Source organism: Portunus trituberculatus, chromosome 3, assembly GCF_017591435.1.
Source record: "Portunus trituberculatus isolate SZX2019 chromosome 3, ASM1759143v1, whole genome shotgun sequence".
In the NCBI taxonomy this organism is placed as follows: Eukaryota; Metazoa; Arthropoda; class Malacostraca; order Decapoda; family Portunidae; genus Portunus; species Portunus trituberculatus.
Window position 1 is genome coordinate 8,671,799 of NC_059257.1, and position 26,770 is coordinate 8,698,568.

The following is a 26,770-nucleotide window of genomic DNA, read 5'->3' on the forward strand; positions in this document are numbered from 1 at the left end:
AAGGAATAAAGGTCAGCTGTAGGAGATAATGATCAATATAATGAGCTTTTGACAGCAGTGATGTATGAGTAGATTCCCCATACATGCAGGGGAGCCATTCTGGACCTCTGGTGTAGTCAGCATAAGGGTCGCCCCAGTCACTCGAGCGGTAATGCATCGCGTCACGGGGAAGTGGCCTCTCATAGCTTTCAGTTCTTTTAGACAGTGAACTTTCACTGGAACATTTAGTGTATAAAACTGCCCAATACCAGTAGCTTAAGGGTTGTGTGATGCATCCATAGCGATCATCGTCAGAGTAGAACAACAATTTTATCATTTGAGTCCATGTTAGCAGTGAGGTGGGCTGTAGTAGCAGTTCTCAGCTGCTGTATAGCCTTTTAACACGGGGTCCTCGCTGACGTGACCTGCCGCGCGTTTTGACTGCCTTGCGCCATGCAGCAGCAGTGTTGTCGCTCTGCTTTAAGCCTGCTTACTGTTTAAGCACGTACTACACTTACATTTTTATTGTGTTCAAGTTGCAGTTTTAGTAAGAAAGAAAATGTGAATATATTCTCGTTAATAATTTTTTCTGTGTTCAATTGTGAAGCAGCCACGTGGAAGGCAGGCAGCAGTGGGCGGTGGGCGGGCGGCGTGGGCGGCTGCGCGGCAGACAGACGAGCCAGTTGAACGCGAGCGTGGCGGGAAAGGAAGGAGTCAGCTGGGCAGTGACTGAGTGCAGAGTGTAAACATGGGTGAGTAAACCTTCTGTCCAACATTACACGCCATCGTTGTTGAAGTGTGTGGCCCGTGGTGAGTGAGTGGTGTGGCGGCAGCAACAGTGACCAGAGTGGCGTGTTGGGTTAGTGTGCCCCGGGTGAAAACAAGGAGGGTGGTCACTGGTCAGGTGTGGAGGCTTGTTAGCTTGTCAGGTGGTGTGTGTAGGGTGCGGTGTGTGTGTTGCTGTACCCTCTGGTAAAAACACTAACAAAATATTAAATTCATGTAATCCTAAGGCATATTCTGAGTGGAGTGGTTGAGTCGCACCTTGGCACTAAATATATTCCCGCAGAGGTGGATGACGAAGGGCCGGCCACCACAGAGGCAGCCAAGGGGATCAAGGCCATTGACAAGACCACTGTCCATCGCATCTGCTCAGGACAGGTTTGTGGCTTCTCCTGTCTGACTGTCACCCCCCCACCAGTGGCCCTTAACCCCTTCAGTGCCAGACGCGTTTTCACATTCATTCTGGTGACTATTTGGTGATTTTATACAGCTTCAGAAACTCGTGTGGGGGATTAGAATAGTGAAGACTGAGGCCATCAATCTTCTGGCTTCCATAGACCCTTCCTAATGTCAATAAAATGGTCTAATTGTACACAAATTTCAAGGTAAAAATGTCTCCCAGTACTGAAGGGGTTAAGAAAAATTAGTGTGATTGCCTTACCAGTCTACCTTGCTCTGGTCAGCTGTCTGTGAAACTGTCACAAGTGGTGTGAGTAAGTTTTGACAAGAGGTCCTTCCTTTGACAAATAAGATTGTCTCCTTACACTTTTTTTCAGGAAAGGCAGAATTTGGGGTATCTTGGTATCCTTGACCAACTCAACCCAAACAAACTTAATCTAACCTGACTTTAGCTTAAAACTGACCTAACCTAACCATAAAACTAATTTAACCTAACCTAACCTAACTTGAACATTTTATTTTTTTTGTTTACTGTAACACTCAAAATTAGTGTGTATCTGCCTGTAAGACTCAAAGAATTAGTGTGTATCTGCCTGTAACACTCAAAAGTAGTGTGTGTGCCTTTTTAACACTCAAAGAATTAGTGTGTATCTTCCTGTAACACTCAAAACTAATGTGTTCTTAAATGACTGCCCTGCCTGTTAACATTACTGTTGTTGGTGCAGGTGGTTCTGACGCTGGCCATCGGAGTGAAGGAGTTGGTAGAGAACAGTCTAGACGCCGGGGCCACAAGTGTCGAGGTGCGGCTCAAGGACCACGGCGCCACACTGCTGGAGGTGTCCGACAATGGCAGGGGTGTGGAGGAGCACAACTTTGAAGGCCTCAGTGAGTGGCTAGGAGGCTGGGAGACTGGGAAGGGGGGTGTGTTAGTTATGTGAAGAGACTGGGGGACTGGGGGTGTCCTATTAGTTATGTGGCTGGGAGGGGTGGTGGGTGGGTGTCCTATTAGTTATATAAAGAAAGTACTTGTTAAATCTCATGTTTTGAATGAGAATTTTTAGGAGAATCGGGGAATTTTTATGGGATTTGATATATTAGTTTTCTAAAGAAAGCATTTGTTAATTTTTTTTTATATTGTGGCTAAGAATTTATGATGTGTTTCGGTAAATGGTGGTTGTGATTTGATTATTATGTACTTTGTCTCTCTCTCTCTCTCTCTCTCTCTCTCTCTCTCTCTCTCTCTCTCTCTCTCTCTCTCTCTCTCTCTCTCTCTCTCTCTCTCTCTCTCTCTCTCTTTACACAAGGTTAAAATGAAATACAAAGAAAAAATACCATTATCACTTCACAGTTAAGTAAATCGTATAGATAAACACACTAATCTTCCACCACCACCACCACCACCAGCACTCAAACACCACACCTCCAAGATTCAAGACTTTGGTGATGTTGTGGGTGTGAAGACCTTTGGGTTCCGAGGTGAGGCGCTGAGCTCACTGTGTGCCCTCAGCGACCTCACCATCACCACACGACACGGCAGTAGTGAGGTCGCCACCAAGCTGACCTATGACCACAACGGAAAGCTGATATCCAGAGCAGCTACGTCAAGACAGGTGTGTGTGTGTGTGTGTGTGTGTGTGTGTGTGTGTGTGTGTGTGTGTGTGTGTGTGTGTCATCTACTTTTTTCAGCTTAGTCATGGATGATGTTATGTTGTTGAATTCCCAAGGTAAGGTTAAGAGAGAGAGAGAGAGATTGATTTTTTTTTTTTCAATGTGCTGCTGCCTCGGAAAGGTCGATTGGGTAACTTGGCACTCGTAAAATCTAGACCTTTTAAAACCTTCTGGGACTAGTGTACTTTCCACTCTCTTAGAAGCCAAACTGGGACGTAACAAGGATTCTGAAGATTCTTGTTTGTGTCACTGTTTTTACTGGTAATTCTTGGAAAGGTAGATTTTGGGTATTTTTTAAGCATACTTTTAACCTTCTAGTGTTATCTTGCATTACTATTTTTACTGTCAATTCTTGGGACGGTAAATTTCAAGTATTCAAGCATACATTGTCTTTCTATTTGTTATCTTGCATCACTATTTTTTTACTTTTAACCCCTTCAATACTGAGACATTTTTACCTTGAGATTTATGTGTGATTAGAGGATTTTATTGACATTAGGAAGGATCATGTGGGTCAGAAGATTGATGGCCACAGTCTTCACCATTCTAATCCCCAACACAAGTTTCTGAAGCTGTATAAAATCACCAAATAATAAGCAGAATGAATATGGAAGCGTGTCATGGTACTCAAGGGGTAAATTCTTGGGAAGACAGGTTTCAAATATCGTTTAAGTATCGTTTTGTCATTCTATTATCGGCTTGTATCAATTTATTTTTACTGTTAATTCTTGAGAAGGTAGATTTTGGGTAACGTTTAAGTTTATCCTTTACTGTTGTTATCTTAGCCTTGTAAGGTCCAAATTCAATCTCAAACTGAGGAATTACCAGTATAGCATAAGTAAGATTGACATGTAACCAGGTGGGGACAACAGTGTCGCTGCAGGGGCTGTTCTCCACACTGCCGGTGAGACACAAGGAATTCCTACGCAATGTTAAGAAGGAGTTCAACAAGATGGTGCAGGTGTTGTATGGCTACTGCCTCATTTCCACTGGTGTCAGGTGAGTCTGCTTCAGTTTATTCATTGATTTTTTTATTATTTACTTATTTATTTATTTTTTTTATAATATATTTATTTTTTTACTATTATTATTTTTTCATGTAAGAGGAGGACGAGTTAGCTTCTTAAAACTTCCACTGCTTCTTGGCAAATCTTTCTTTGATCACTAACCACTCTGAGATGTCTTTTTCTAGTATTGCAGGTTAGAAATTGCAAAATCTATTATTTTTATGCCCTATAGATACTTGTAAAGACTCCATACATTACCTTTGATGCAGTGACTTGTTGTGTATTGCTGTGAAAGGGTGCAGGAATTGAGAATCTCATAATGGTTAACCACAGATAGTTTTATTGATGTCCCCTTGTCACACTGATGCCTTCTCTGTACTGTGTGGCTTGGCTGTGTCTCTGTAGCTGGTTGTGTTCACCATGGCTCTAGCTGGCTGTGTTCAAAATGGCTCTGTAACTGGCTGTGTTCAAAATGGCTCTGTGAGTGGCTGTGTTCAAAATGGCCCTGTAGCTGGCTTTGTTTATGATTAGTTGTTGCTTTTCCAGAATCACTTGCACTAACCAGAATGAGAAAGGCAAGAAGACTGTTGTTGTCTCCACCAGCGGCCACCCCACCATTAGAGAAAACCTTTCCTCCATATTTGGGGCCAAGCAGGTGAGACCGTGTATGTTTGGGTGAGTTGCCGAGTGAGTGAGTGAGTGAGTGAGTGAGTACGAGTGAGCATCCTGTGAGAGTGGGCACATAACTGCCCTGCTTTCCTTTTTCTACCCTTGTTTCTATGAATGAATAAATGGACACTTCAATTTTTTAGGTTATTGGCAATTGTATTCATTATTCATATTATTTTTTCATTTATCTAATTCATGAGATGGAGAGCAATTAATTTATCTTTTTAAGCCCAATTTCCTTCACTTTAAAGGGATGTCAGATAGATAATTAAGTTTTTTAAATGTTCAAATCCTTCCATATTAATAAATGAATTCTTTGAAGCCCATATCATTAAACTGTACCACTGGAACATACAAACTTATGCATGTCATAGTGAAAGAGTTAATTTTTTTCCATCATTTTTAGTAAACTAGCAAAATTTCTTCCCTAGGCTGCAAGTCTTCTGGAGTTCAAGCAAGAGTCAGCTTCTCAAGATGTGCTGGAAGAGTTTGGCATACCTGAGGTGGCTGCAGCAGGTGAGAAGTGACATTAGAGCTACCATGGGGAACAAATCATGGTAGTGCATATATGTGTGTGTGTATGTGTGTATTGCATTGACAGTATTAGCCCCTTCAGTACTATGATTCATTTTCATATTAACTCTGGTGACTATTTGGTGATTTTATACAGCTTCAGAAACTCATGTGAGGAATTAAAATAGTGAAGACTGGCCATCAATCTTCTGACCTCCATAGACCGTTGCTAATGTCAATAAAATGGCCAAATCATACCCAAACTCAATGGTAAAAATGTGTCCCAGTACTGAAGGGATTAATGTGTATGTATTTGGTGATATATAGTTGATTAATCATATATAAAACTGATATATGACACTTAGATTAGTTAAGACATTTGCTAACTCGTGTGTGTGTGTGTGCAGGGAAGCCACGGTTTGCACTGGACGGTTTGGTGTCAACATGTGCTCATGGTCAGGGCCGCTCCTCCACCGACAGACAGTACTACTTCATCAACTCCAGGCCCTGTGACCCTACCAAGGTTTGTAGGGTGGGGGGTGGTTCAGGGATGCAGGGATGGGGGTGGGCAGGTTAGGGGTGCAGGGGTGTTTGGGTGTGCTTATGGTGAGAGAAGAAAATAAGGAAGAGATAAGAAAAGGGAGATTAGAAGAAAGAGAGGGATTGATATTACTATTCAGTCTTTTATCTCTCTCTCTCTCTCTCTCTCTCTCTCTCTCTCTCTCTCTCTCTCTCTCTCTCTCTCTCTCTCTCTCTCTCTCTCTCTCTCTCTCTCTCTCTCTCTCTCTCTCTCTCTCTTTTCTCTCTCTTTTCTCTCTCTTGGTTTTCATTGTTCCTTGAGTATTGAGTGAAGAAATTGTATTAGTTTTGATTTATTCCTTTCATCATACACATTTCAATCAGTCAGGCTAGTTTGTCTTAATCTTCCATGTCTCAAAACTCAAACAGCAAAGTCCTGATGTAGTTATGATGAGTGAGACAAACTAATACAACTGGCAGCAAAGTGGGCCTCTTTTTTTTTTCTTTTCCATTTATATGTTGCACTTGGCCAGTTTTCCTCTCTCACGTAAAGGAAACACACACACACACACATGCACTGGCCACATCCACTCACCTCTTCCACCACTACAACCTCCACCTACCTCACCAGTACCACCTCCACCTACCTCACTGCTGTATCCTGCCTGGTGAAGCTACTGAATAAAATCTCCCACCTGTAACCTCCACGAACCTCACCAGTTCTACTTAATCACCAGTACCACTCACCTCACTGTTGTATCCTGCCAGGTGATGAAACTGGTGAATGAAATCTTCCACCTATAATCTTCACTAACCTCACCAGTACTCCTTATCACCACCTCCACTCACCTCACTTTTATATCCTGCTAGGTGATGAAACTGGTGAATGAAATCTTCCACCAGTACAACCGCCACCAGTTCCCCTGCGTGGTGCTCAATATCCGCCTGCAGGACGACAACGTGGACATCAATGTGACACCAGATAAACGGCAGATCCTGGTGTGCCATGAAAAGCTGCTCCTGGCAACTATCAAGGTACTGGCTGGAGGATTATGGGGGAAAATTTGTGTTTTTTTATTTATTTATTTTTTTATTTTATAGGGGAAAGTTTAATGTGGTCTTTCATTTTATAGCTACTCCTGAGCACTATCAAGGTACTGGCTGGAGGATTATGGGGGAAATTTTGTTTTTTTATTTTATGGGGGAAGTTTCATGTGGTCTAATTTTATGGGGTAAAGTTTAAAGTGTTTTCTTTTTGGGGAAAGTTTAAGGCGTTTTCTTTATTTAATGGTGAAGTTTCATGTTTTTTTCTCTTTCATTTTATGGGGAAAGTTTTATGTTTTTTTCTCTTTCATTTTATGTGGAAAGTTTTGTTTTTCTCTTTCATTTTATGGATGAAAATTTGGTGTTTTCTCTTTCATTTTATGGGATAAAGTTTAAGGTGTTTTCTTTTTTCTGGGGGAAAGTTTAAGGTGTTCTCTTCTATTTTATGAGGGAAATTTGGCTAATTCTATCGGTTTTGTGAGGAGACTGGCAATTGAGTGGATCTTTTTTCTTGATATTTTTGTTGCTCTTAGCCAGCCCTCCTCTCTTATATAAAAAGAAGAAAGAAGAAAAATAAAGAGTGAGTGAGGAAGTCCTCTTCCTTTTCAGACTTCCATGCTGCAGCTGTATGAACACATCCCCAGCACTTACTCCATGCACAACACCTCCCTCACCCCAACACACAACATCACAAGCCCTATTCTTAGCCCCTCCACCCCCACCACCTCAGCCAGCGCCAAGATGATCTCAGCCCTTGCTCAGAGGTTTGGCCGTTCCTCATCTGGTTCTCCTCAGCCCACCACTCCTCCAGGAATTCTCTCTGGGCTGAAACGTTCCTTCTCTCTCAGTAGCCAGTCCACACACAGCCCTGAGAATAAACGTAAGGAATCTGCCGTGTGTTGTGGGTTTTTGTATGTGTTTTTGTCTTTTCTCGCTACATGATGGAGGAAATAAATTGGTCGTTCTCTTTTTATTCTTTCATTTTTTTTTTTTTTTTTAATATCTTCATGGTGAGTTTTGCTAATGAGTATAAAATCTGAACTTTCTGCAATCCATTCCTGCTCTTCTCCCTGCAACCTAACCTAACCTAACCTCATTTGTCTCTTCTTACTACATGGTCAAGGAAATAGATTTGTCTTTCTTGTAATTCTCTTATTCAATGGACTTCAGTATTCTGATAATTTCACTTCTACAATCTATTTGTGCTCTCTTTCTGCAGCCTCATTCAAGTCTTTGGAGTTAAATATTCATTGCCAATAACTTTTTTCACTACCATGATGTCATTTGGCTTTACATTTGCACCTTTCAAGCTTACACCAGCCAAAGAGTCCCCCAGGTAGTGAAATCAGGTGAGATAACACTCCTTTCATCCCATCAGAGCCAAAATTGATGAGTTTCCTGAAGAAGGCCCCTGAGGAAAACACCAGTAATGGGAACACCTTACCGGCCCTGGACATGTGTATAGAGGGCGTGTATCCCCTGGCCTCCCATGCAGCAGAAGGCAGCACACATAGGGACACAGAGCCAGACAGTGTGCAGGAAGGTGAAAGCTCTGACATGGAGGGTGTGGTGAGCAGTATGGAGAATGGTGAAGCTGTGAGTACTGCCTGTGATAATGGTGACATGGAACCCAGTGATAGTGACGTTACCCCTCAGTGTGACGAGCATGACTTTTCAAACAGTGACACAGCTGATACAAGTACAAATAAGTCTTCACCTAGTAGAGATGTACCTGGTAAGCCCATGAGTCATTTAAATAGTTCTTCATCATTGTCGCCTAGTGTGGGTGTGAAGAGTGGATCAGGTGTGAAGGCCAGCCCCCGCACACCTGTTTTGCCAGCCTCCTCCAACTGCAAGAAGGTTCACAGTGCAACGAGTGACTTCCTGAGCAATCTAATGGCTCGGAAATCTCAGCTCAGTAACAAGAAAGTCAGTAAAGGGCAGGATTCAGTTGACAAGTCTTCCTCAGTGATGGAATGCAATGATGAGTTGGAAGTGATATATGAAGGAGTGACAAATGGTGAGGGAAGTGTAGCAAATGGTGAGGAAGGAATGAGTAATGGTGATGCTGAGGTGAAGGAGATGGTGTTGGTTCGTGATGACTCCGGCACAGATGGACCAGTACAAAACAGGAAGTGCAAATTGGTTCAGTTTGATCTAGAGTCGCTGAAGAGAAAACTAAGGATCTTGCACAGGAGGGAGGAGCGTAAAGTGGTGCGGCGGTTCAAGGCAAAGATCTCACCAACGGACAACACTGCGGCAGAAGAGGAGCTCAGGAAGGAAATCTCGAAGGACATGTTTGGTGAGGTGTGTGTAGTAGTGGTAGTGGTGGTGGTAGTTGGATAAGGTAGTGCTATATACCTGAATTAGACTTTTTGTATTCTTGAGGCTAATAGAGAGGTGGTTAAGTGTGTGTTTTGAAGTTTTTGTTGCTGTACTGGTGACCTTTACAGATGGAGATCCTGGGGCAGTTCAACCTTGGCTTCATCATCACACGGCTTGGGCAGGACCTCTTCATTGTGGACCAGCATGCCACCGATGAGAAATACAACTTTGAGACCCTCCAGCAGACCCATGTCCTGCAGAACCAGCGCCTCATCGCCCCACAGACGCTGGAGCTCACAGCCATTGGAGAGGCCACGCTGCTCGACAACCTGGAGATATTCCGCAAGAACGGCTACGAGTTTTTGGTACGGGAGGAGCAGCCAGTGGGACGTCGGGTGAGCCTGGTGACCATGCCAGTGAGCCGCGGGTGGGAGTTTGGTCGAGGCGATGTGGAGGAGCTGATATTCATGCTCTCTGATGCTCCAGGGACAATGTGCCGACCATCGCGTGTCAGGGCCATGTTTGCCTCCCGGGCCTGCAGGAAGTCGGTGATGATTGGCACGGCTCTCACGCACCGCCAGATGAAGCAGCTGGTGACGCACATGGGGGAGATAGAGCAGCCCTGGAACTGCCCCCACGGCCGCCCCACCATGAGGCACCTGGTGAACCTGGACATGCTGGTGCCGCTGCAAACACAAGAGTAATGGTGCTGCTTTGCTCCTCTTCATTCCAGACACAAGCCCTGCCCTCATATTAGGTGAGTGTGTGATGGGATGTGCTGGAGGTGAATCATGGATCTCTCTCTCCTCTTCCTCTTTGGATTTATCTTTCAATTTTCCTCTCTCATTGTTATTCCGTATTCTCTATACTTTGTCCTTGAATTGCTAATAATGCGCAGGTAGGCAGGCATAGAGGCTTTACTAGTCTGGGGTGAAGTTAAACACAGGAATGCATATTGAGACTTTAATGTTTAATGAATTTACTACATAAATACAATATGAGTGAAACTAAAGGAATCTGTACACTTTTGCATATTCCTAACTTTTGACTCTATCCTAGATTCAATAAGAAGAGATTTTTATCATTAAAATAAATACAAAAGGTGTCAGTCACAAGTATGAACACAGTTTGCTGATAATTTTTAAGAGAGATTTTCACGAACCACAGTCTTTCCTAAATATTTGCAATAATGCCAGATATTTTTGCTATGGTGAACTGTGATGCATTGTTCCTACAGCTCAGAGAGGAGTCACAGATAAGTTACAATGGGTAGCACAACAGCCAGCATTTCCTACAGTAAGAATCCAACGTGTGGCTCAAGAGGGTTTTTGTGTAAGTTGATGTGTGCAATGTTCTTCCAGCCTGAGCTAACCACTAGCTAGTGAAGCAAAGTTATCACAACAGGTCTAATTAATTAATATGTACACCCAAGGCCATCACTCAATATCACCTACACTTGGAAAATGTCTTAAAAAAATCACAAAATCATAATTATTGCAAAAAGAGAGCAAGACTCAGTCCACTTCTAGCAGATACAACTTTGCTTGGTTTTTAGGAAAGAAGGGGCTTTTAAAAGGTATACACAATTGATGACTGTATTCCAGAAGCAGGTCAGTTTGGTGTGCTGACCTTGGAAGCACTACTGTGGGGTAACGAGTCATTTCCTCAACATAGCACCATTAGATGAACCAACCCCCTTACTCTACAATGCCTCACACTTGCCTGTCCTTAGATTTAGTACATACTACACCTCTAGCTAATTCCCTTGTCTTTCTTGGTTCCTGATCACCTTGATAGTTCTTAAGCCTTTGCCTCAGAGAGAGAGAGAGGAGGAGGAGGAAGGGTTGGGGAGAGCTCTACCTTTACATAGTCACCGGGGATCAAGGAGTCTTGGAGCTGCTGTGGGTGTCATGACCCTGGCACAGTGATCACATGAACAGCTCCTGCTTGCCTTATGGCTGATGTATTCTCATCTTGTTTCAGTGTATCATGTGGATTTCATAAAACTCATTAGATAGATTATAATCTGTTACAATTAGGTTTCAAAACATCAAAACAAGATGGGAACATTATGGCCAATAAGCTGCATAGTGACTATTATAATAATGTCCACACATTAGAATTGGTGTACTCCTTCCTTTCCAGTGTGGCCAAGGAATGGTGTCCCCCCTGAGAACACTGGTGCTGTCACCACGGCTGAACCTGCTCACCCTGCACCAAGACACCCCGCCCTGCTGTGCACTGAGGACACTTTGTCACTCTTTCCTATCCACTCCACTGGTTGAATTTGACATTTGAGACATTTTTAGTAGTTATTTAACATTAAATTGTCATTTCAACAGTAAACATTCATTATATATTCCCAGTTGTAAAATTTCCAATAGTCAGTGGAAGGCGGCAGAGCATCTTTACCATAGGTGGGCGTTACGGGCAACAAACTCGTCGCCAACAAGGCTTTTGTTATCTATGTATTAGTTATCGTGATCAATGTTTTCATCATCACGCCCAGCTATGATCTTTACAGCAGAGGAGAGGGCTTATCACAGTAAAACATACATAAAATATTCATAATGGCAGTGCTCTCACTGATTGTCTGGTGTGTTCTAGTCCACTGGAAACAAATTCTTTCTGTTTGGTGGAGCAGAGTCAAGCAAGGGATGTGGTGTCAGCTGGGGTGAGATTGCAAGGTGGGTGCTGACAGTCTACACTTATACAGGTTATTCTGGGAGGAGAGTCACACAGGTTAAATATCAAGTTATTCAAGTTTTAAATATTCCATGTTGAAATGCTTTTTAGTGCGATGGTTTAGTAGTTACAGGCCATTTAGATGCACTAAAAGTTGTCAGAAGGTTACACAATCCTGTTCCTGTCTAATCATATCAATATCCTTAGAAAAATATCAAAAAATAAAGTAACAATCTCACTCCCTGTAAATCAGTGTGTTAATGCTCTTAGTGGGACAAATGTCAAAGTAAAACAATAATGAGGCAGTAGTAGTCAGCACTCACAGCCTCACACCAACACCTGCAGCTTGCTCAGCTCTGCCTCCACTGAACAGACCATGAAGATTTACTACCTACAAGTACCACCAGATAATTCTCATGTAAATAGTCACACCTCTCACAATTCACAAGTACCTAATGGTAGTCGTAGTACAAAGTCATGTCCTCAGGTGGCAAGATTACAATGCCAGACTTGTATGATGTCAACTACAGTCCTGTGCCACTGAAACCAGCCACTCATTCCTATCCTGTTCTTGTCTCTCTCTTCCTTCTGACATGGTAAGGAGAGCAAAAGCAGCAAAATATACAAGATGTTTCAGCGCTGGGTGATTGCACAGTAACCCCCGGCCTGTGTGTTGCTGTGGCCAGCCATGAACAGCCCCTCACCCGGCAGGGGAGGGCTGGTGTTGGTGAGCAGCTCCTCCACTCATCCTCCATGTGTCCAAATTGTTAAGGTTACATCAAGAATTACTAATGTGACACTTGAGGGTGAAGAGCATTTCAAGGTGTGTGTGTGTGTGTTTTGTGAGGCTGTGGGGGAGTGACTGGGGTTTCTCAACATACTGTGGGGCTGTGGTGTGTGTGTGTGTGTGTGTGTGTGTGTGTGTGTGTGTGTGTGTGTGTAAATGGAATTGTAACAAAAATGATTATTCTTGAAACATGTTAACAATAATTTCTGCCAATACAAACACTGCACACCAATGTCCACCATTCTACCAGCCCTTCAATAAACCAACAAAACAAATCTGACAACATTTTGGTTTTTTCACGACAACCTTGAAACCAAAATATATTGCTTAATGAATATTGTATAAGAATCCTTTTATCACTTTGTTGCATTTCTTATTAGGTAATGCAGGCCTAAAGTTACATTTATATCCCTCCTCATGCTATAATAAACAATAATTTTGCATGAATCCCTCATAGTAATGGTACATACTATCAACTATCTGGAAAGTAACTCTTCACCAAAACACAACAATGTCATTCACGGGAAAGTGTCGCCTACAACCCAGCAGCCAGATGGCCCTGTGGTGGTGGTGATGCCTGGCAGCTGGATGGGCCAGGCCAGGCATCACCACTCACACCCAAGCACACACTCATCTTGCACTTGCAGCCACTACAGACTCACAATGACTGCGTGACACACCATTACTTATATAGACGGAACAGGGAATACCACCACTAACACTTAGGATCCTGGTGACTCTTTCTGTTGGAGGCTTTGGCTTTACTGATGTGGATTAGCTAGCCAAATTACTGGAGAATTGTTGATATGATGCTTGTATGTGAACTATATCACGTATATATACCCATGACTTCTCCACAGTTACAAGATGATGTGCAAACTGTTGGCTTTACAAACACCTTGCAATGCAGTGTTGGGGCAGGAAGGCCCTCCACACTGTGTCAGAAGGAATGATGGCACTCACAAACCTGGCACTGTTCTGCTTAGCTCAAGGGAGGTGGCACTGATGCCGTCCAATTGGTTTTACTTTCTTTTTGAATAGTGTTCAATCTCAAGAGCTGGACAGAGTCTTGGTATGTACAAAGTTGAGCTAAACAAGGTAAATCATGCACAAATTTGTCAGTATGGCCAAAAATGACGTGCCTGGCATATGGTTTTTATACAATTTACGAGGCCAATGGCTTTCTGGAGGTAGTGTGTTCTCGGGGGTAAGGAGTGGTGAAGTGACAAGGATGTGCCTGGCAGGGTGAGGACAGGAGGTGGAAGTCTGTCACAAAGCTTCTATACATAATTTTTGAGATGTTGCCAAGGAGTCAGGACGTCATTTTTGTAATTTGGGCACTGGCCAGGCCTGCCGAACTATCACAGGTTCAGTGTCGTTAAAATAATTATTTCAGCAAGCAGTCTTCTGATTGGTTAGGACCAAAGGGCCTGCCTGAGCTTATGATGATGAGCAGCTTGGTGATGATCATGAGGGTGACGGTGCGAAGATTATTGGAACGTGTTCACAGAAACTAAAGTGAAGCCAACTACTCGGAAGCAAAACAAATGGTTCGTCGAGCAACTGGTGCACGGAACCTGCAAAATAACAACATAGCAATAAAAGTGATGTAAATGCCTAGTCAAATGTGCATATTTATGCATAATACAAAGTTGCACTTCATTGGAATAACTGCTGAAGGAATAAACTGTCAAACACATGTCAAAAATGCAATGTATGGCTACACTGTTATTTCTAAACTTCTCAATATTCAAACCACATCCATTCCTGCAACTGTCAAGCTCATCACATCCTTTGGCACCGCCTCTGTGCAGCCGTCACCGTCCCTCAGCTAACTAACATCTCTGCGACGCCTCACTCCGCACCACACTGACTCCCCGCAGGGCTTGGCAGCACTAGAGACCCCTCCAGCCCTACAGCTGTGAGTATTGTCAATTTTAAATGCAAATAACTCCTACATTGGCACAACCCCAAGCTCTGTGTGTGCTGCCACCCCCCCCCATCCCCCTGGCCCTGTAAGTACCACCAGACTGGAATCCATTAAACTGAACTTGAGAGAAAGAGAGAGTCAATCAGAAGCACAAATGTGGTTTGAATAGCTCTGCAGGGAAGGGTAGAAGTACATTTTGATTTTGCATAACATTGCAGAGGAACATTTCTATCCTGAGATGCAATGAAAGAAAAACTACATGTAACATTCAGCAACTATCCCCATGAAGTACACACACACACACACACACACACACACACACACACACACACACACACACACACACATACATACACACAGACACACAGGCACAAACACACACATAAAACGTTAGGTAATTATGTGGCAAACTGGTGCACCTGATGCAGTTACCAGGGAACTGAGATTAATGACTACAGATGCACACTGGGAACGCAGCGAGTGCTGGGAGACGAGCGGGAGGAAGTGTTAGGAGGACGTGGAGGAGGATGAGGCCATGGGAGAGGATGAGGGGCTGGAGGAAGAAGAGGAGGAAGAGGAGGATGATGAGGAGGAGGCAGAGGATGAGGAAGCAGCAGAGGATGAGGAGGAGGAGGACGATGAGGAGGAAGAAGGGGCATTTTCCGGCACATCATCCTTGGTGCGGGACTTAAGTGTCTCCAGGTACTCCTGCTGGCTGGCGGCAAGCACCTGGGCCAGAATGTCAGCCTCGGCACTTGAGTAGTCACTCAGTCCTGTGGAAAGTGGCCGCATCAGAACTCAATTCACACCGCCAGTGGCTAGCTGTGTCAGTAGTGCACTGGTTCAGCTCTTTGAAGCTCACCCAGCAGTCTCATATGTTCAGTGAAAACAGTAAAATCTTAGCCATACAGACAACATGCTGAGTGATAAAGGTGTAACAAGGCCTCTAGGGGACACACCATGGCTGGCAGGCCGGCTGGCACACACAATCACCAAGCAGTGGTGGCTACTCACCAAATATGTGCGGCGGCAGGTGGTTGAGGAAGGATGCGCGTTCATTCACTGTGAAGTCCCCTATGGAGACAGAGTGGCCTGAGGAGGAGGGCATGGGGTCCTTGGACGAGCCGGGCACAGCAGGGTAGTGCTCTGGCCCGGGGGTGGGGGCGTCCTTGGAGCTGGAGGAGCCCCTGGGGGAGGTGGGGGTGGCACCACGGGGAGGTAGTCTGGGCAGCTCTCCTGAACACTGGGAGGAGCGGGGGGAGCTGCGGGAGGTGTCGGAGGAGCCCTCGGCTGGGGGTGTCTGGTGGAGGGGGGAGGAGCGGCCGCGGGGACACCGGTCAGCAGCCTCGCTGCTGGAGGTGGAGGAGGGGGACCGCTGTGCAGGGAAGACACATGGAAGGTCAACTATTACTCCCATCAATCCATCAATTCATTCACATACCACTAACCTCTTCAATACTCCGACACATTTATACCTTGATTTCTTAGGTGTGATTAGACAATTTTGTTTACATTAGGAAGGATCTACAGAGGTCAGAAGAGCCAGAGTCCTCACTATTTTAATCCCCACAAGTTTTTTTTAACTATAAAATCACCAAATAGTCACCAGAATGAATATGGAAGCATGTCATGATACTGAAGGGATTAAGAAAAACTAAGCAGATATAAGACTAATAAAACAAAACCGAGTCAAAATAGTTTACCAGTTTCCTTTCAATTTGTTATACCAGAGCAAATAATTATATTAAATTAGACCATTTTACTGACTTTAGGGAAGGCTTATGGAGGTCACAAGATTAATGGCCACAGTCTTCACTATTTTAAGCCCCTCATATGAATTTCTGAAGCTGTATAAAATCACCAAATAGTCACCAGAATGAACATGGAAACACATCATGGTACTGAAGGGGTCAAACACAGCCACACTCTCCTACCTGGCCCTTGGAGCGTTGGTCGTTCTCTCTCAGCCACTGCAGGTAACTCTCATGGGCCACCTGCTCTTCGATGGCCTCACTGGTTGCCTCGTAGTCTGTGGCCCGAATCTTGTCCTCCAACATGGCCTGACAGAAGGAGATGGTGTGTGTGTGAGAGAGAGAGAGAGAGAGAGAGAGAGAGAGAGAGAGAGAGAGAGAGAGAGAGAGAGAGAGAGAGAGAGAGAGAGAGAGTATACAATTCCTTAAACTAGAAATAAAATGATATAAAAATGACAAGAAAGCAAGTCATTTAGTTTTTATCCCTTGAGAAACACACACACACACACACACACACACACACACACACACACACACACACACACACACACACACACACCTGCTCCAAATGAACATTCTCGCTCTGCCTGGTTGCTTCTTTCATGAGGTTCTTGTCGGCGAGTCCTGGTTGGAAGCCCGGCAGCCCCAAACCCACACCCACAGTGGCCTTGTAGGGGTCCACCAGGCTGTTGTAGTGAGTGCCCATGTGGTAACTGAGGCGGATTGGTTCGTTGTCTGTCTGTAGGCTGCCCTGGAAGCTGTTGATTGGCTCTGAGGGGACCAAGGAAAGTGAAATTAAACCCTTGAGTACAATGACATGTTTCCATATTTTGTTTACCATTTGGTGGTTTTATACAGTTTCAGAAAATTATGTGGAGGGTTAAAATAGTAAAGTTTGTGGCCATTAATCCTCTGACCTCCATAGACCCTTCCTAATGTCAATAAAATGGTCTAGTGGTACACAAACTCAAGGTAAAAATGTGTCCCAGTACTGAAGGGGTTAAAACAGCAACAATGATTGAAGTTAACATCAAAATTTCAACATTAAGGTAACTGGCATTTCAAGTTGGCTTTTTTTTTTTATTTCTTTATTTTAATCTTTTGTTGCCCTTGCCTGGCTTTCCCTCTTGCATAAAAAAAAAAAAATAAATAAATAATAAAGAAATGAATAAAGAAAGAAAATAAAAAACAAGAGACAAACACAATAAATAACAAAAAATAAATAAATAAATAAAAAACTAGACAAAGAAATTGACTCACCCACACTGTAGCAATAGACCTCAATGATGCGGTTATACATCTCCGACATGGCCGCCAGCTCTATGTGGTTGCCGAAGCAGTCGTCTCTCCGTTTTCTTTGCACGTACGTCTGGAAATCCTCGGAGACAAACGGAGCGAAGGCGTCCTCATTGCGAGCCTGGAAGAGAGAGGGATGGTGAAGGATTCTATTTATTCATTTATTTATTTATTTGTTTATTCTTTTGTTTATTGTGATGGCTTTTATTTATTTATTTTCTTTCATTCTTTTTTTTTTGATACTTTTACGTTTTACTTTATCTTATTTATTTTTTTCTATTATTTTTTGGGATGGCTTAATTTCATTTTTTTTTATGTATTTTTCTTCCACTTTCTTTCTCTTTTCCCATTTGTTTATTTTTTTTCCAGTTCTTTGTATTTTTCCTCATTTCTTTTCTGTAACAATTCTTTTGATCATTTTCTAACATTGTTCTTCCTTTCCCTCTAATTTTCTTCAAGGGGCAAGTTTCCAAGTGGATGGACTTTTAGATAAGAGCTAACCCAAAAAGTATCCCCTTTAGCCCATAAATTCCTATGAAAAAAGCCTATATGGTTTAAATAGAAAATAAAATAAAACATAAATAAATAAATAAAATCACCAAATCGTACCCAAAAATCAAGGTAAAAAATGTTGTAAAGAGTAACACAAGGCAAAGGCGACTCACGATGTAGTCCATGCAGTGCTTACGAACGCTGCTGTGCATGTCCTGGTCGCCATACACCTGGTCGGCAATGGCGCGGAACAGACAGGCACCGTCCTCTCGCATCTTCTTAATCATCAGCCCTTTCTTCTTCATCTTCTTCTCAAACCTCCGCTCCTTCTGTAGGGATTAAAATAAGGTGTGAGTGTGTCTTGTATTGTCACACACTTTTATGCTTCACCTCCACTATTTCAAAGGGCTTTACTTAAATTTACATGTTTTTTTCAAGGTGTTTTCATGGTTCTAGAGGCAGAGTAACATGATTTATACATTACTAACTGGAGAAACACCCTTGAAAACTCAGCTAATCATCTCTGTGGCCTTGGAAAACAGTCGTGGTGTGAGTAAAGAGTTTCTGAAGATGTTCTGTTTTAAGACAAAGATAGATAGACAGACAGACAGACAGACACCCACCTCCTCCCACTGTTCAGCTGTTAGGTTCCATCCGAAGGGCTCATACTCATCACCACTGTTGTAGCCACTGTGGTCGTTTTCCTCCGGGTCCTGAGAGGGTCCCGCCTGCCACAAACAGAGGAGACTTGTTAGCCCCTTCACAAGAATATTACTTAAAAAACAATAATCACATAGAACAAATAGCTGTGTGTATTCTGAGTCACATATCAAGCTTTAACCCCTTCAGTACCATGATGTGTCTCCATATTCATTCTGGTGACTATTTGGTGACTTGATAGAGCTTCAGAAATTCATGTGAGGGATTAAAATAGTGAAGACTGTGGTCATTAACCTTCTGACCTCCATAGTCCCTTCCTAATGTCAGTAAAATGGTCTAATTGTGTAATGCGGGAGGGAAAAAAAGATGATAAATAAATAAATTGACTTACAACGAATACTTACTATGAATAAAGGAAAGATTACGAAAGAACTTTTTAAATTTATTTTTGGACAAATGGTAGAGACACAGGGGTTTAAATTTAGAAAAAGAATTACCCGTGAACGAAATTCACACACTTTACAACTGAATGATATTTAAATGAACTTGTATCCCCACAATCACGTTTGTTCATTTACCGTCCAGCCCACCGGAGAGAGGATATCTCACTCACAAGAAAATGAATACATTAAAAAATATTACAACAAAAACTCCCTACACAGCCTCGTCAATGTTGAATCGAGGCATCACGGGCCGCCGTAACTCCCCTCACATAAACATCCCACTTCACTCGTCTTTAGGCAAAAACAACAAAACAAAAGAAAACACTGTTATAGGAGATGTGTACCAGGTAGTGACACAATCCCCTTCACCGTCTTAAAACAACGCCAAGGCAAGACACAACACTGGTAATAGCTACCCTAATAATAAGCAAGTACACATGTTGATCAGACATGAAGAATCAGAGCAGCTGTATCTGTAACCAGTGGAGAGACGAGCTACACTGGCGAGTGAACTGTCCCCCATGCAGGTTCTTATATTCAGCATTCTCAGTCGCCAAAGAGTGGGTAGTAACTAAAGTGATTTTGATTGCTATAACTCAGGAGAGGACATTACTGGGAAACAATCTCCTGTACAGTTAAGTTCTCCCTCTACTTGTGGAGTGAAAAATTTGTTAACAACTCTGATCATATGGAGAGTGAATTTAAGGCTTTTAAATTGCAAGGTGGCTACTCTCTCTTCCTCTGAGATGCCCAACATGTCTGGTGACTCATATCCACGTGTGTACTACGCTCACAACTATGATTCTTAATATAAAAAAAAAAAAAAAATTATTATTATTATCCCCAGCACTACATAATGGTACATAAATCTTAAGGTAAAAATGTGTTCCAGTACTGAAGACTGGCCATTAACCTTCTGACCTCCACAAACCCTTGCTAATGTCAATAAAATGGTCTAATGGTACAAAAATCTCAAGGGAAAAATGTGTCCCAGTACTGAAGGGGTTAATTGTGTTGAGAATTAAAGCTCGCTAGATCTGTATTTGTATGTTGAAAGTTTAATGCAATACTTCAGTGCTTCATTTAACACTCACTCACTCACTCACTCACTCACTCTCTCTCTCTCTCTCTCTCTCTCTCTAAGATGAAAGCATGGAAAATTCTCTCTCAATATAAAAGCATGGAAAATTCTCTCTCTCTGTCTTACCTGGGGGGAGAGTGCCGGTGGGAGAGCAGGAGGGATGGAGCCGTTGATGTGGGAGTGAGGGTGTGGGTGGGTGTGTGTGTGTGGGTGTGGGAGGGGGTGGGTGACGGGAGCAACACTCCACCCACTGCTGGTGCTGGGGTAGGGCGGGGAGGTGCTGCCGATGGTCCCGGTGCTTAGGCCTCACACTCCTGAAGGTGGCGAGAGGACAGGGTTAAGATCGGCACACACACACACACACACACACACACACACACACACACACACACACACACACACGCACATGCATACAAATATAAACGAAAGCTACCAAATATCTTATAAATCTCAAAATATTCAACTAAAGGCTTTGTTATCACCTTTGACTCGTCTACACACACACCTGAGAGGGCTGGCACGGTAGCGACGTTTGCTGTGGGAGGGGCCGCTCTCATGGGTGTCCTCAAAGTGGGAGGGGGAGGTGTGGGAGGGGCGCTTCTCCTCCCGTGGGGTGGCGGAGGGCGGTGGGGGCGGCCAGCACGGGGGAGGGGACTGGGAGGACAGGTAGAGAGTGCCTCGGCTGGTGCCTTCCCCTGCCTGGGAGGAAAAATGATAAGGAAATGAGGAAAAATAAGGAAATGAGGAAAAGACTAGAAATGAGAAAAAAGACAAACAAGGAAAAGACAAGAAAATGAGGAAAAAGACAAGGAAATAAGGAAAAACTAAGGAAATAATGAAAAAACACAAGGAAATGAGGAAAAGACAAAGAAATAGGAAAAAACTAAGCAAATAATGAAAAAAAAGACATGGAAATGAGGAAAAAATAATCTAAACAAGAAAATAATGATAAATGAATACTCTAAATAGGTCTTGAAAGAGAGAGAGAGAGAGAGAGAGAGAGAGAAAGGATATATGACTTCCTGATGACTAAGAGCAATAAAGAAAGGAGAAAAAAAAAAAAAAAAAAAAATAGACAAAACATTTCCACAGGATCTACATACTTTAGAACCATCATCACAATCCTGTTCACTACAACTTTCATCCTGTCACTATTTTCATATTCTTTTCTCATTTTTTTTTTTTAATCTATTGCAGTTTTTGTGTCTCCCTTCAAATTCTTTACTTCTTTTTTTTCAGTTTTTGTGTCTTTTTAACTTCATCTTTCTAATATATTCTTTCTTTCATTTTTTTTAATCTTTTATCTATTACAGTTTTTGTCTCTCTCTTTAAATTCTTCATCTTTTATCCTCTTCTTTTCATTTGCAGTTTTTGTTTTTTCAAATTAATCTTTCTTTTCATAACTTCATCTTTCTACTACATTCTTTCTCTCATTTTTATCTTTTATCTATTGCAGTTTTCGTGTCTCCCTTCAAATTCTTCATCTTTTCCTGTCTTTCTTTTCATTTGCAGTTTTCTTGTCTCTTTTCAAATTCTTATATCTTTTATCATCTCTTCATTTGCAGTTTGTGTCTCTTCAAAGTCTTCATCTCTTACTCTCTTCTTTTCATAATTCAATCTTTCCACTCTCTTCCAGTTTTTGTTTGTCTCTTCAAATTCTTCATCATTTACTCTCTTCTTTTCATAACTTTATCTTTCTACTCTTCATTTTGTTTTGGAATATTGCAAACCTGCCTATCAATGAGTAAAAGTACATTATTCTTAGCTATATTTTGTCTTTCTTTTTTCATTGTTGTCTCTCATCTGTCCACGTCCTATCACACTGTTTTTCAGTACCACAAACTAAGACTAAGAGCAAAAGTGGAAAAGTACATTATTCTTAGCTGTCTTTTTCCTTTCTTTCTTTGCTGTTGCTTCTCATCTTTCATCTATTGCAGTTTTGTCACTTTTCAAATTAATCTCTTACTCTCTTCTCAAAATTTCATCTTTCCACTCTCCTTTCACATTGTTTCAGAGTATAACAGACTACTAAGATCATTTTTAGCTATCTTTTGCACTTTTTTTCTTCACTGTTGTCTTTCATCTATCCATTTTCTATCACATTGTTTTGAAATAAAGCAAATCACATCCAGCTATGACTAAAAGTGAGTCATTTTTAGCTTTCTGCCTTTCTTTCTTTCTTTTTCTGTTGTATGATCTTTTATTTATTGCAGTTTTTGTGTGTGTCTTCAAAATCCTCATCTTTTCTTTTCTTCTCATAATTTCATCTTTCTACACTCTCACACTGTTTTGGAGTGTACTGCAAACCTAACCTAACCAAGAACAAAAGTGTTTTATTTCTAGCTATCTTTTCCCTTTCTTTGCTAATTTCTCTCTTATCTTTCAATTTTCTATGTTTTTTCTATGTATTATTTCTAGCTATCTTTTGACTTTCTTTGCTAATCTCTCTCTCATCTTTCCATTTTCTATCACATTATTTCAGAGTACAGCAAACCACACCAAGCTGAGAGTGAAGGGGAATTATTTTTAGCGATCTTTTGCCCTTTTTTCTCTGCCATTGCCTCTCTTATCTGTACAGGTGATAAGGTGATAAGAGTAAACTTGAATGCTTAAACCCCTGGAGAGATTTGTATATATGTATGTGTGTATGTATGTATGTATGTGTATGTATATATTGATCTATGTATATCTTGTTCCTACACTCAATAAATCATTAATAATAAGAAGAATTTGAGATTATTGACAGATTTTTTAGAGTTTGCCTCATGTTGTTCTTTTAGTATTAAAATGTGATAGTACTTTTTTTGTTTTGGTCTGTCAATTACTACTACTACTACTACTACTACTACTACTACTTTTCTTCCTCTTCCTATTCTTTCAGTTCCTTTCTCTTTCGCATTTAGTTTTCCTCTTCCGGTGTAAACAAAGATGTGCAATAAGAAAATGAAGATGTGCAAAAAGAACAGGAAGAGCAGCAACTGTACACCACAACCAGAAAAAAAAAAACTTAACTCGAATGAATAAATAAATAAAACAAATAATAAATAAATAAATCTAAAAAATAGAGACAAAATACATTAAGACAACCCTTCAGAATCATTGCCCATTGAACCTTATAAACTCAAGACTAAAAAAATACAAATAAATAAATAAATAAACAAGTAAATAAATAAATGTAATAAATAAATAAAAAAAAAAAGCGAATTATAAAAAAAAACTAACAAATACCTTGAACTTTACAGCCAAATAAGGAAACAATTATACAACAGAATTACGGACAAGAAAATATAATGTCAGAAGAATATTACTTAAAAAGCAGTAATCACATATCAAGGTTGAATAAATAGCTGTGTTTGTGTTCTCAGTCACATATCAAGCTTTAACTTAACACCTTCAGCACCATGACGTGTTTCTATATTCATTCTGGTGACTATCTGGTGACTTTATACAGCTTCAGAAACTCATGTGTGGGATTAAAATAGTGAAGACTGTGGCCATTAATCCTCTCACCTCCACAGACTCCTAATGTCAATAAAATTGTCTAATTTAACCAAAATGTGAAAATGTATCCCAGTACTAAAGGGGTTAAAATAGTGAAGACTGTGGCCATTAATCTTTTGCCCTTCATAGACCCTTCCTAATGTCAATAAAATTGTCTAATTGTACTCAAAACTCAAGGTGAAAATGTGTTGCATTACTGAAGGGGTTAAAATAGTGAAGACTGTGGCCATTAATCCTCTGACCTCCATATACACTTCCTAATGTCAATAAAATGGTCTAATTGTACACAAATCTCAAGGTGAAAATGTGTCCCACTACTGAAGGAGCTAAAATAGTGAAGACTGTTGCTATTAATCCTCTGACCTCCATATACACTTATTAATGTCAATAAAATGGTCTAATTGTACACAAATGTCAAGGTAAAAATGTGTTCCAGTACTGAAGGAGTTAAAATAGTGAAGACTGTGACTATTAATCCTCTGACTTCCATATACCCTTATTAATGTCAATAAAATGGCCTAATGGTACACAAATCTCATGGTAAAAACGTGTTTCAGTACTGAAGGAGTTAAAATAGTGAAGACTGTGGCTATTAATCCTCTGACCTCCATATACCCTTATTAATGTCAATAAAATGACCTAATGGTACACAAATCTCATGGTAAAAACGTGTTCCAGTACTGAAGGGGTTAGAAACCAGCTGTGTATTCTGAGTCACATTTCCCTCCCTCCCAAACATGTGATGTCCTGTCAGCCATCAACACACTAGGAAAATAATGAAAGTAAAAATAAAAAAATAATACTTTTTTGTCCTACACACCATACTGGGAAAGCAATTTAGTCAGACAGTAAAAATAAGTAATAATTTCTTTTGTTTTTTGTGATACTGGGAAAATAATGAAGTCAATAAGTAATAATGTTTTCTTTTATCATGCTGTGTAAATATGAAAGACAATTTAACCTCTTCAGCACAAGAACACATTTTTACCATAGTTTTCGATATTATTGCAGTTTAAACCAATACACCACAAATCTCTATACAGATTCTCACGGTCATACTAGGAAAATATGAAAGACAAATGATGACTCCTTATTTAACCTCTTCTGCACAAGAACACATTTTTACCATAGTTTTCAGGGAATTATTGCAGTCTGAACCAATACACCACACATAACACATCCTCACAATCTAGATCACACTTCTACCAGCATTTCTAACCCCATTTTACCCTATTGGAAAATCAGGTTAGGTTTAGTTACGTTAAAACCCCACTTTCCCAGGAGGTCCCCAAGCTTGTTAGACATAGGGAAAAAGAAATATAAGATGTGTATTGGTTGACACTGCAAATTCACCTGTTTCTTCTGTCAAACTGGGAAAATAGAAAAAGGTTAATTTCTTCAGTCCTGAGATGCATTTTTACCACAGTTTTCAGTACAATTAGACCATTTTGTTGACATTAGGAAGGGTCTATGGAGGTCAGAAGATTAATGGCCACAGTGCATTAACCATGGTACTTATAAATGGGTCTCAATGCTGTACCACAGGGAATTACATGGACCTAAACACTGTACTATAGAGTTGAGGCCTAAATACTGTACCATTGGGGGTTAGAGACAAATACTGTAGCATAGAGAGTTATAGACCTAAATACTGTACCAAAATGAGTTATAGGCCTAAAACACTGTACCATAGGAAGTTAGAGGGCTAAACACTGTACTACAGGGACTAAATAACTAAAAACTATACCACAGGGGTTAAAGGCCTAATATACTGTACCATAGGGAGTTACAGGCCTAAAATAATGTACCATAGTGAGTTATAGGCCTAAATACTGTACCATAGGGTTAGAAGCCTACAACAATGTACCATAGGCCTATATACTGTACCATAAGGGGCTAGAGGACTAAATACTGTACCAATGGGAGTTATAGCCCTAAATACTGTACCATAGGGAGTTAGAGGCCTAGACATTGTACCAGAGACCTAAGTACTGTACCATAGGGGGTTACTTGTGCCCGTATAGGCCTGAAAGTAAGAACAGGTGGGTAGGCTGAGAGGAAATTTTTAGGCATAGGGAGGCTGGAATAGTGTGTTACCCGCAGGAGGGGAGGCCTAGGGAAGGTAGAGGTGGTGGGTAAGTCTAAGCAGGGGGCAGTGGGGGTTACCTGTAGGTGGGTAGGCATAGGCAGGGCTCCCATTGTCATCTGGTGCTGGTGGTTGCTGGGGGTATTTGACTCCCCTGCCTCGCCCTCCGCCCCCCCTGAGGCCTGCTGGGGCTTCTTCTTGGGTAGGATGGTCATGGCGGCGGGTTAGGGCTGGCCTGCACTCCCCGGGCACTCCACGCGGGGCTAAAATCAACCTTTTCGCTCCACCTTCCCCCAGAAAATGGCGAAAGTCTTGGAGTATAGAGGAAAGAACCTTGTTTTCCGCTAAGTAGGATCGAATACTCTTTAACGCGCACATACGCCCTCACACCCTTTCTAACTCACGCCCATGCTTAAATTATATACCAAAAAACACTGTATTAATTATCACACAGGAATATGAAGTTAAAATTAAGAAAAATGGTGGGAAATAAGAGGTAAAAAATAGGATCCCGTAGTACTTAGGAGTGTTGGTGGAGAAATGAATAGACGAATTGAACACTCTGTGGTTTGTTGTGGTGAGTCACGTGACCACACAGCTGATGACACCCTCCCACCTTACCCCTTCCCCTCATCTTCCTTACATCCCACTGGACAGCCTCCCTAATTGCCCAGTGCCACCCTACCACCCCTGCTAACCCTGCCACCCACCCCTGACCACCCCCAACCCCTGCCCACCTGGCCCTAACTAGCCTCGCCAGGTGGACCTTCTCAAATATTACGTCACAGGTGTGTGGGAATTAAGTGCTATCCCTGTCACCCCTGCCACTCATACCTCGCCACCCTTACCCCCCCTCCTGTCCACCTGGCCCTAATTAGCCTCACGAGGTGGACATTCTAAAGTGTTGCGTCATTACAAGTGTGTGGGAAATAAGTGCCATGCTGTTAGTTATTATTATTTTTTTTTTTTTTCATTCTAGCTTCAAAATGTCACTCCCTCAGCCTTCCCCAGTGGGTGTAATTAATCCTTTCAGTACCGGGACACATTTTTACCTTCATTTTTTTTGTGTTAGTGTTATTTGCATTAGGAAGGGTCTATGGATGGCAGAAGATTAATGGCCACAGTCTTTACTATTTTAATCCCCCATATAAG

General features: G+C 41.7%; 2 protein-coding genes across 2 annotated transcripts; one reads left to right on the forward strand and one right to left on the reverse strand.

The window, feature by feature from the left end:
- Positions 1-582: 582 nt before the first annotated feature.
- Positions 583-12,658, forward strand: LOC123507523 (mismatch repair endonuclease PMS2-like). Its single transcript, XM_045260438.1, has 13 exons — positions 583-731; positions 1,049-1,140; positions 1,887-2,046; positions 2,566-2,771; positions 3,689-3,828; positions 4,383-4,491; positions 4,937-5,021; positions 5,426-5,541; positions 6,408-6,572; positions 7,191-7,461; positions 7,960-8,888; positions 9,035-9,663; positions 11,052-12,658. The coding sequence occupies exons 1-12, from the start codon at positions 728-730 to the stop codon at positions 9,608-9,610; spliced, it is 2,853 nt and encodes a 950-aa protein (XP_045116373.1). The 5' UTR covers positions 583-727; the 3' UTR covers positions 9,611-9,663; positions 11,052-12,658.
- LOC123507528 (OTU domain-containing protein 5-B-like) lies at positions 9,856-25,941 on the reverse strand. The gene is given in 11 exon segments (XM_045260451.1): positions 9,856-15,081; positions 15,323-15,683; positions 16,243-16,368; positions 16,619-16,830; positions 17,320-17,476; positions 18,021-18,176; positions 18,471-18,575; positions 20,158-20,308; positions 20,310-20,345; positions 20,537-20,730; positions 25,699-25,941. Coding segments are annotated over 11 exon segments (1,899 nt in total). The 5' UTR covers positions 25,834-25,941; the 3' UTR covers positions 9,856-14,815.
- Between the last annotated feature and the right edge of the window lie 829 nt (positions 25,942-26,770).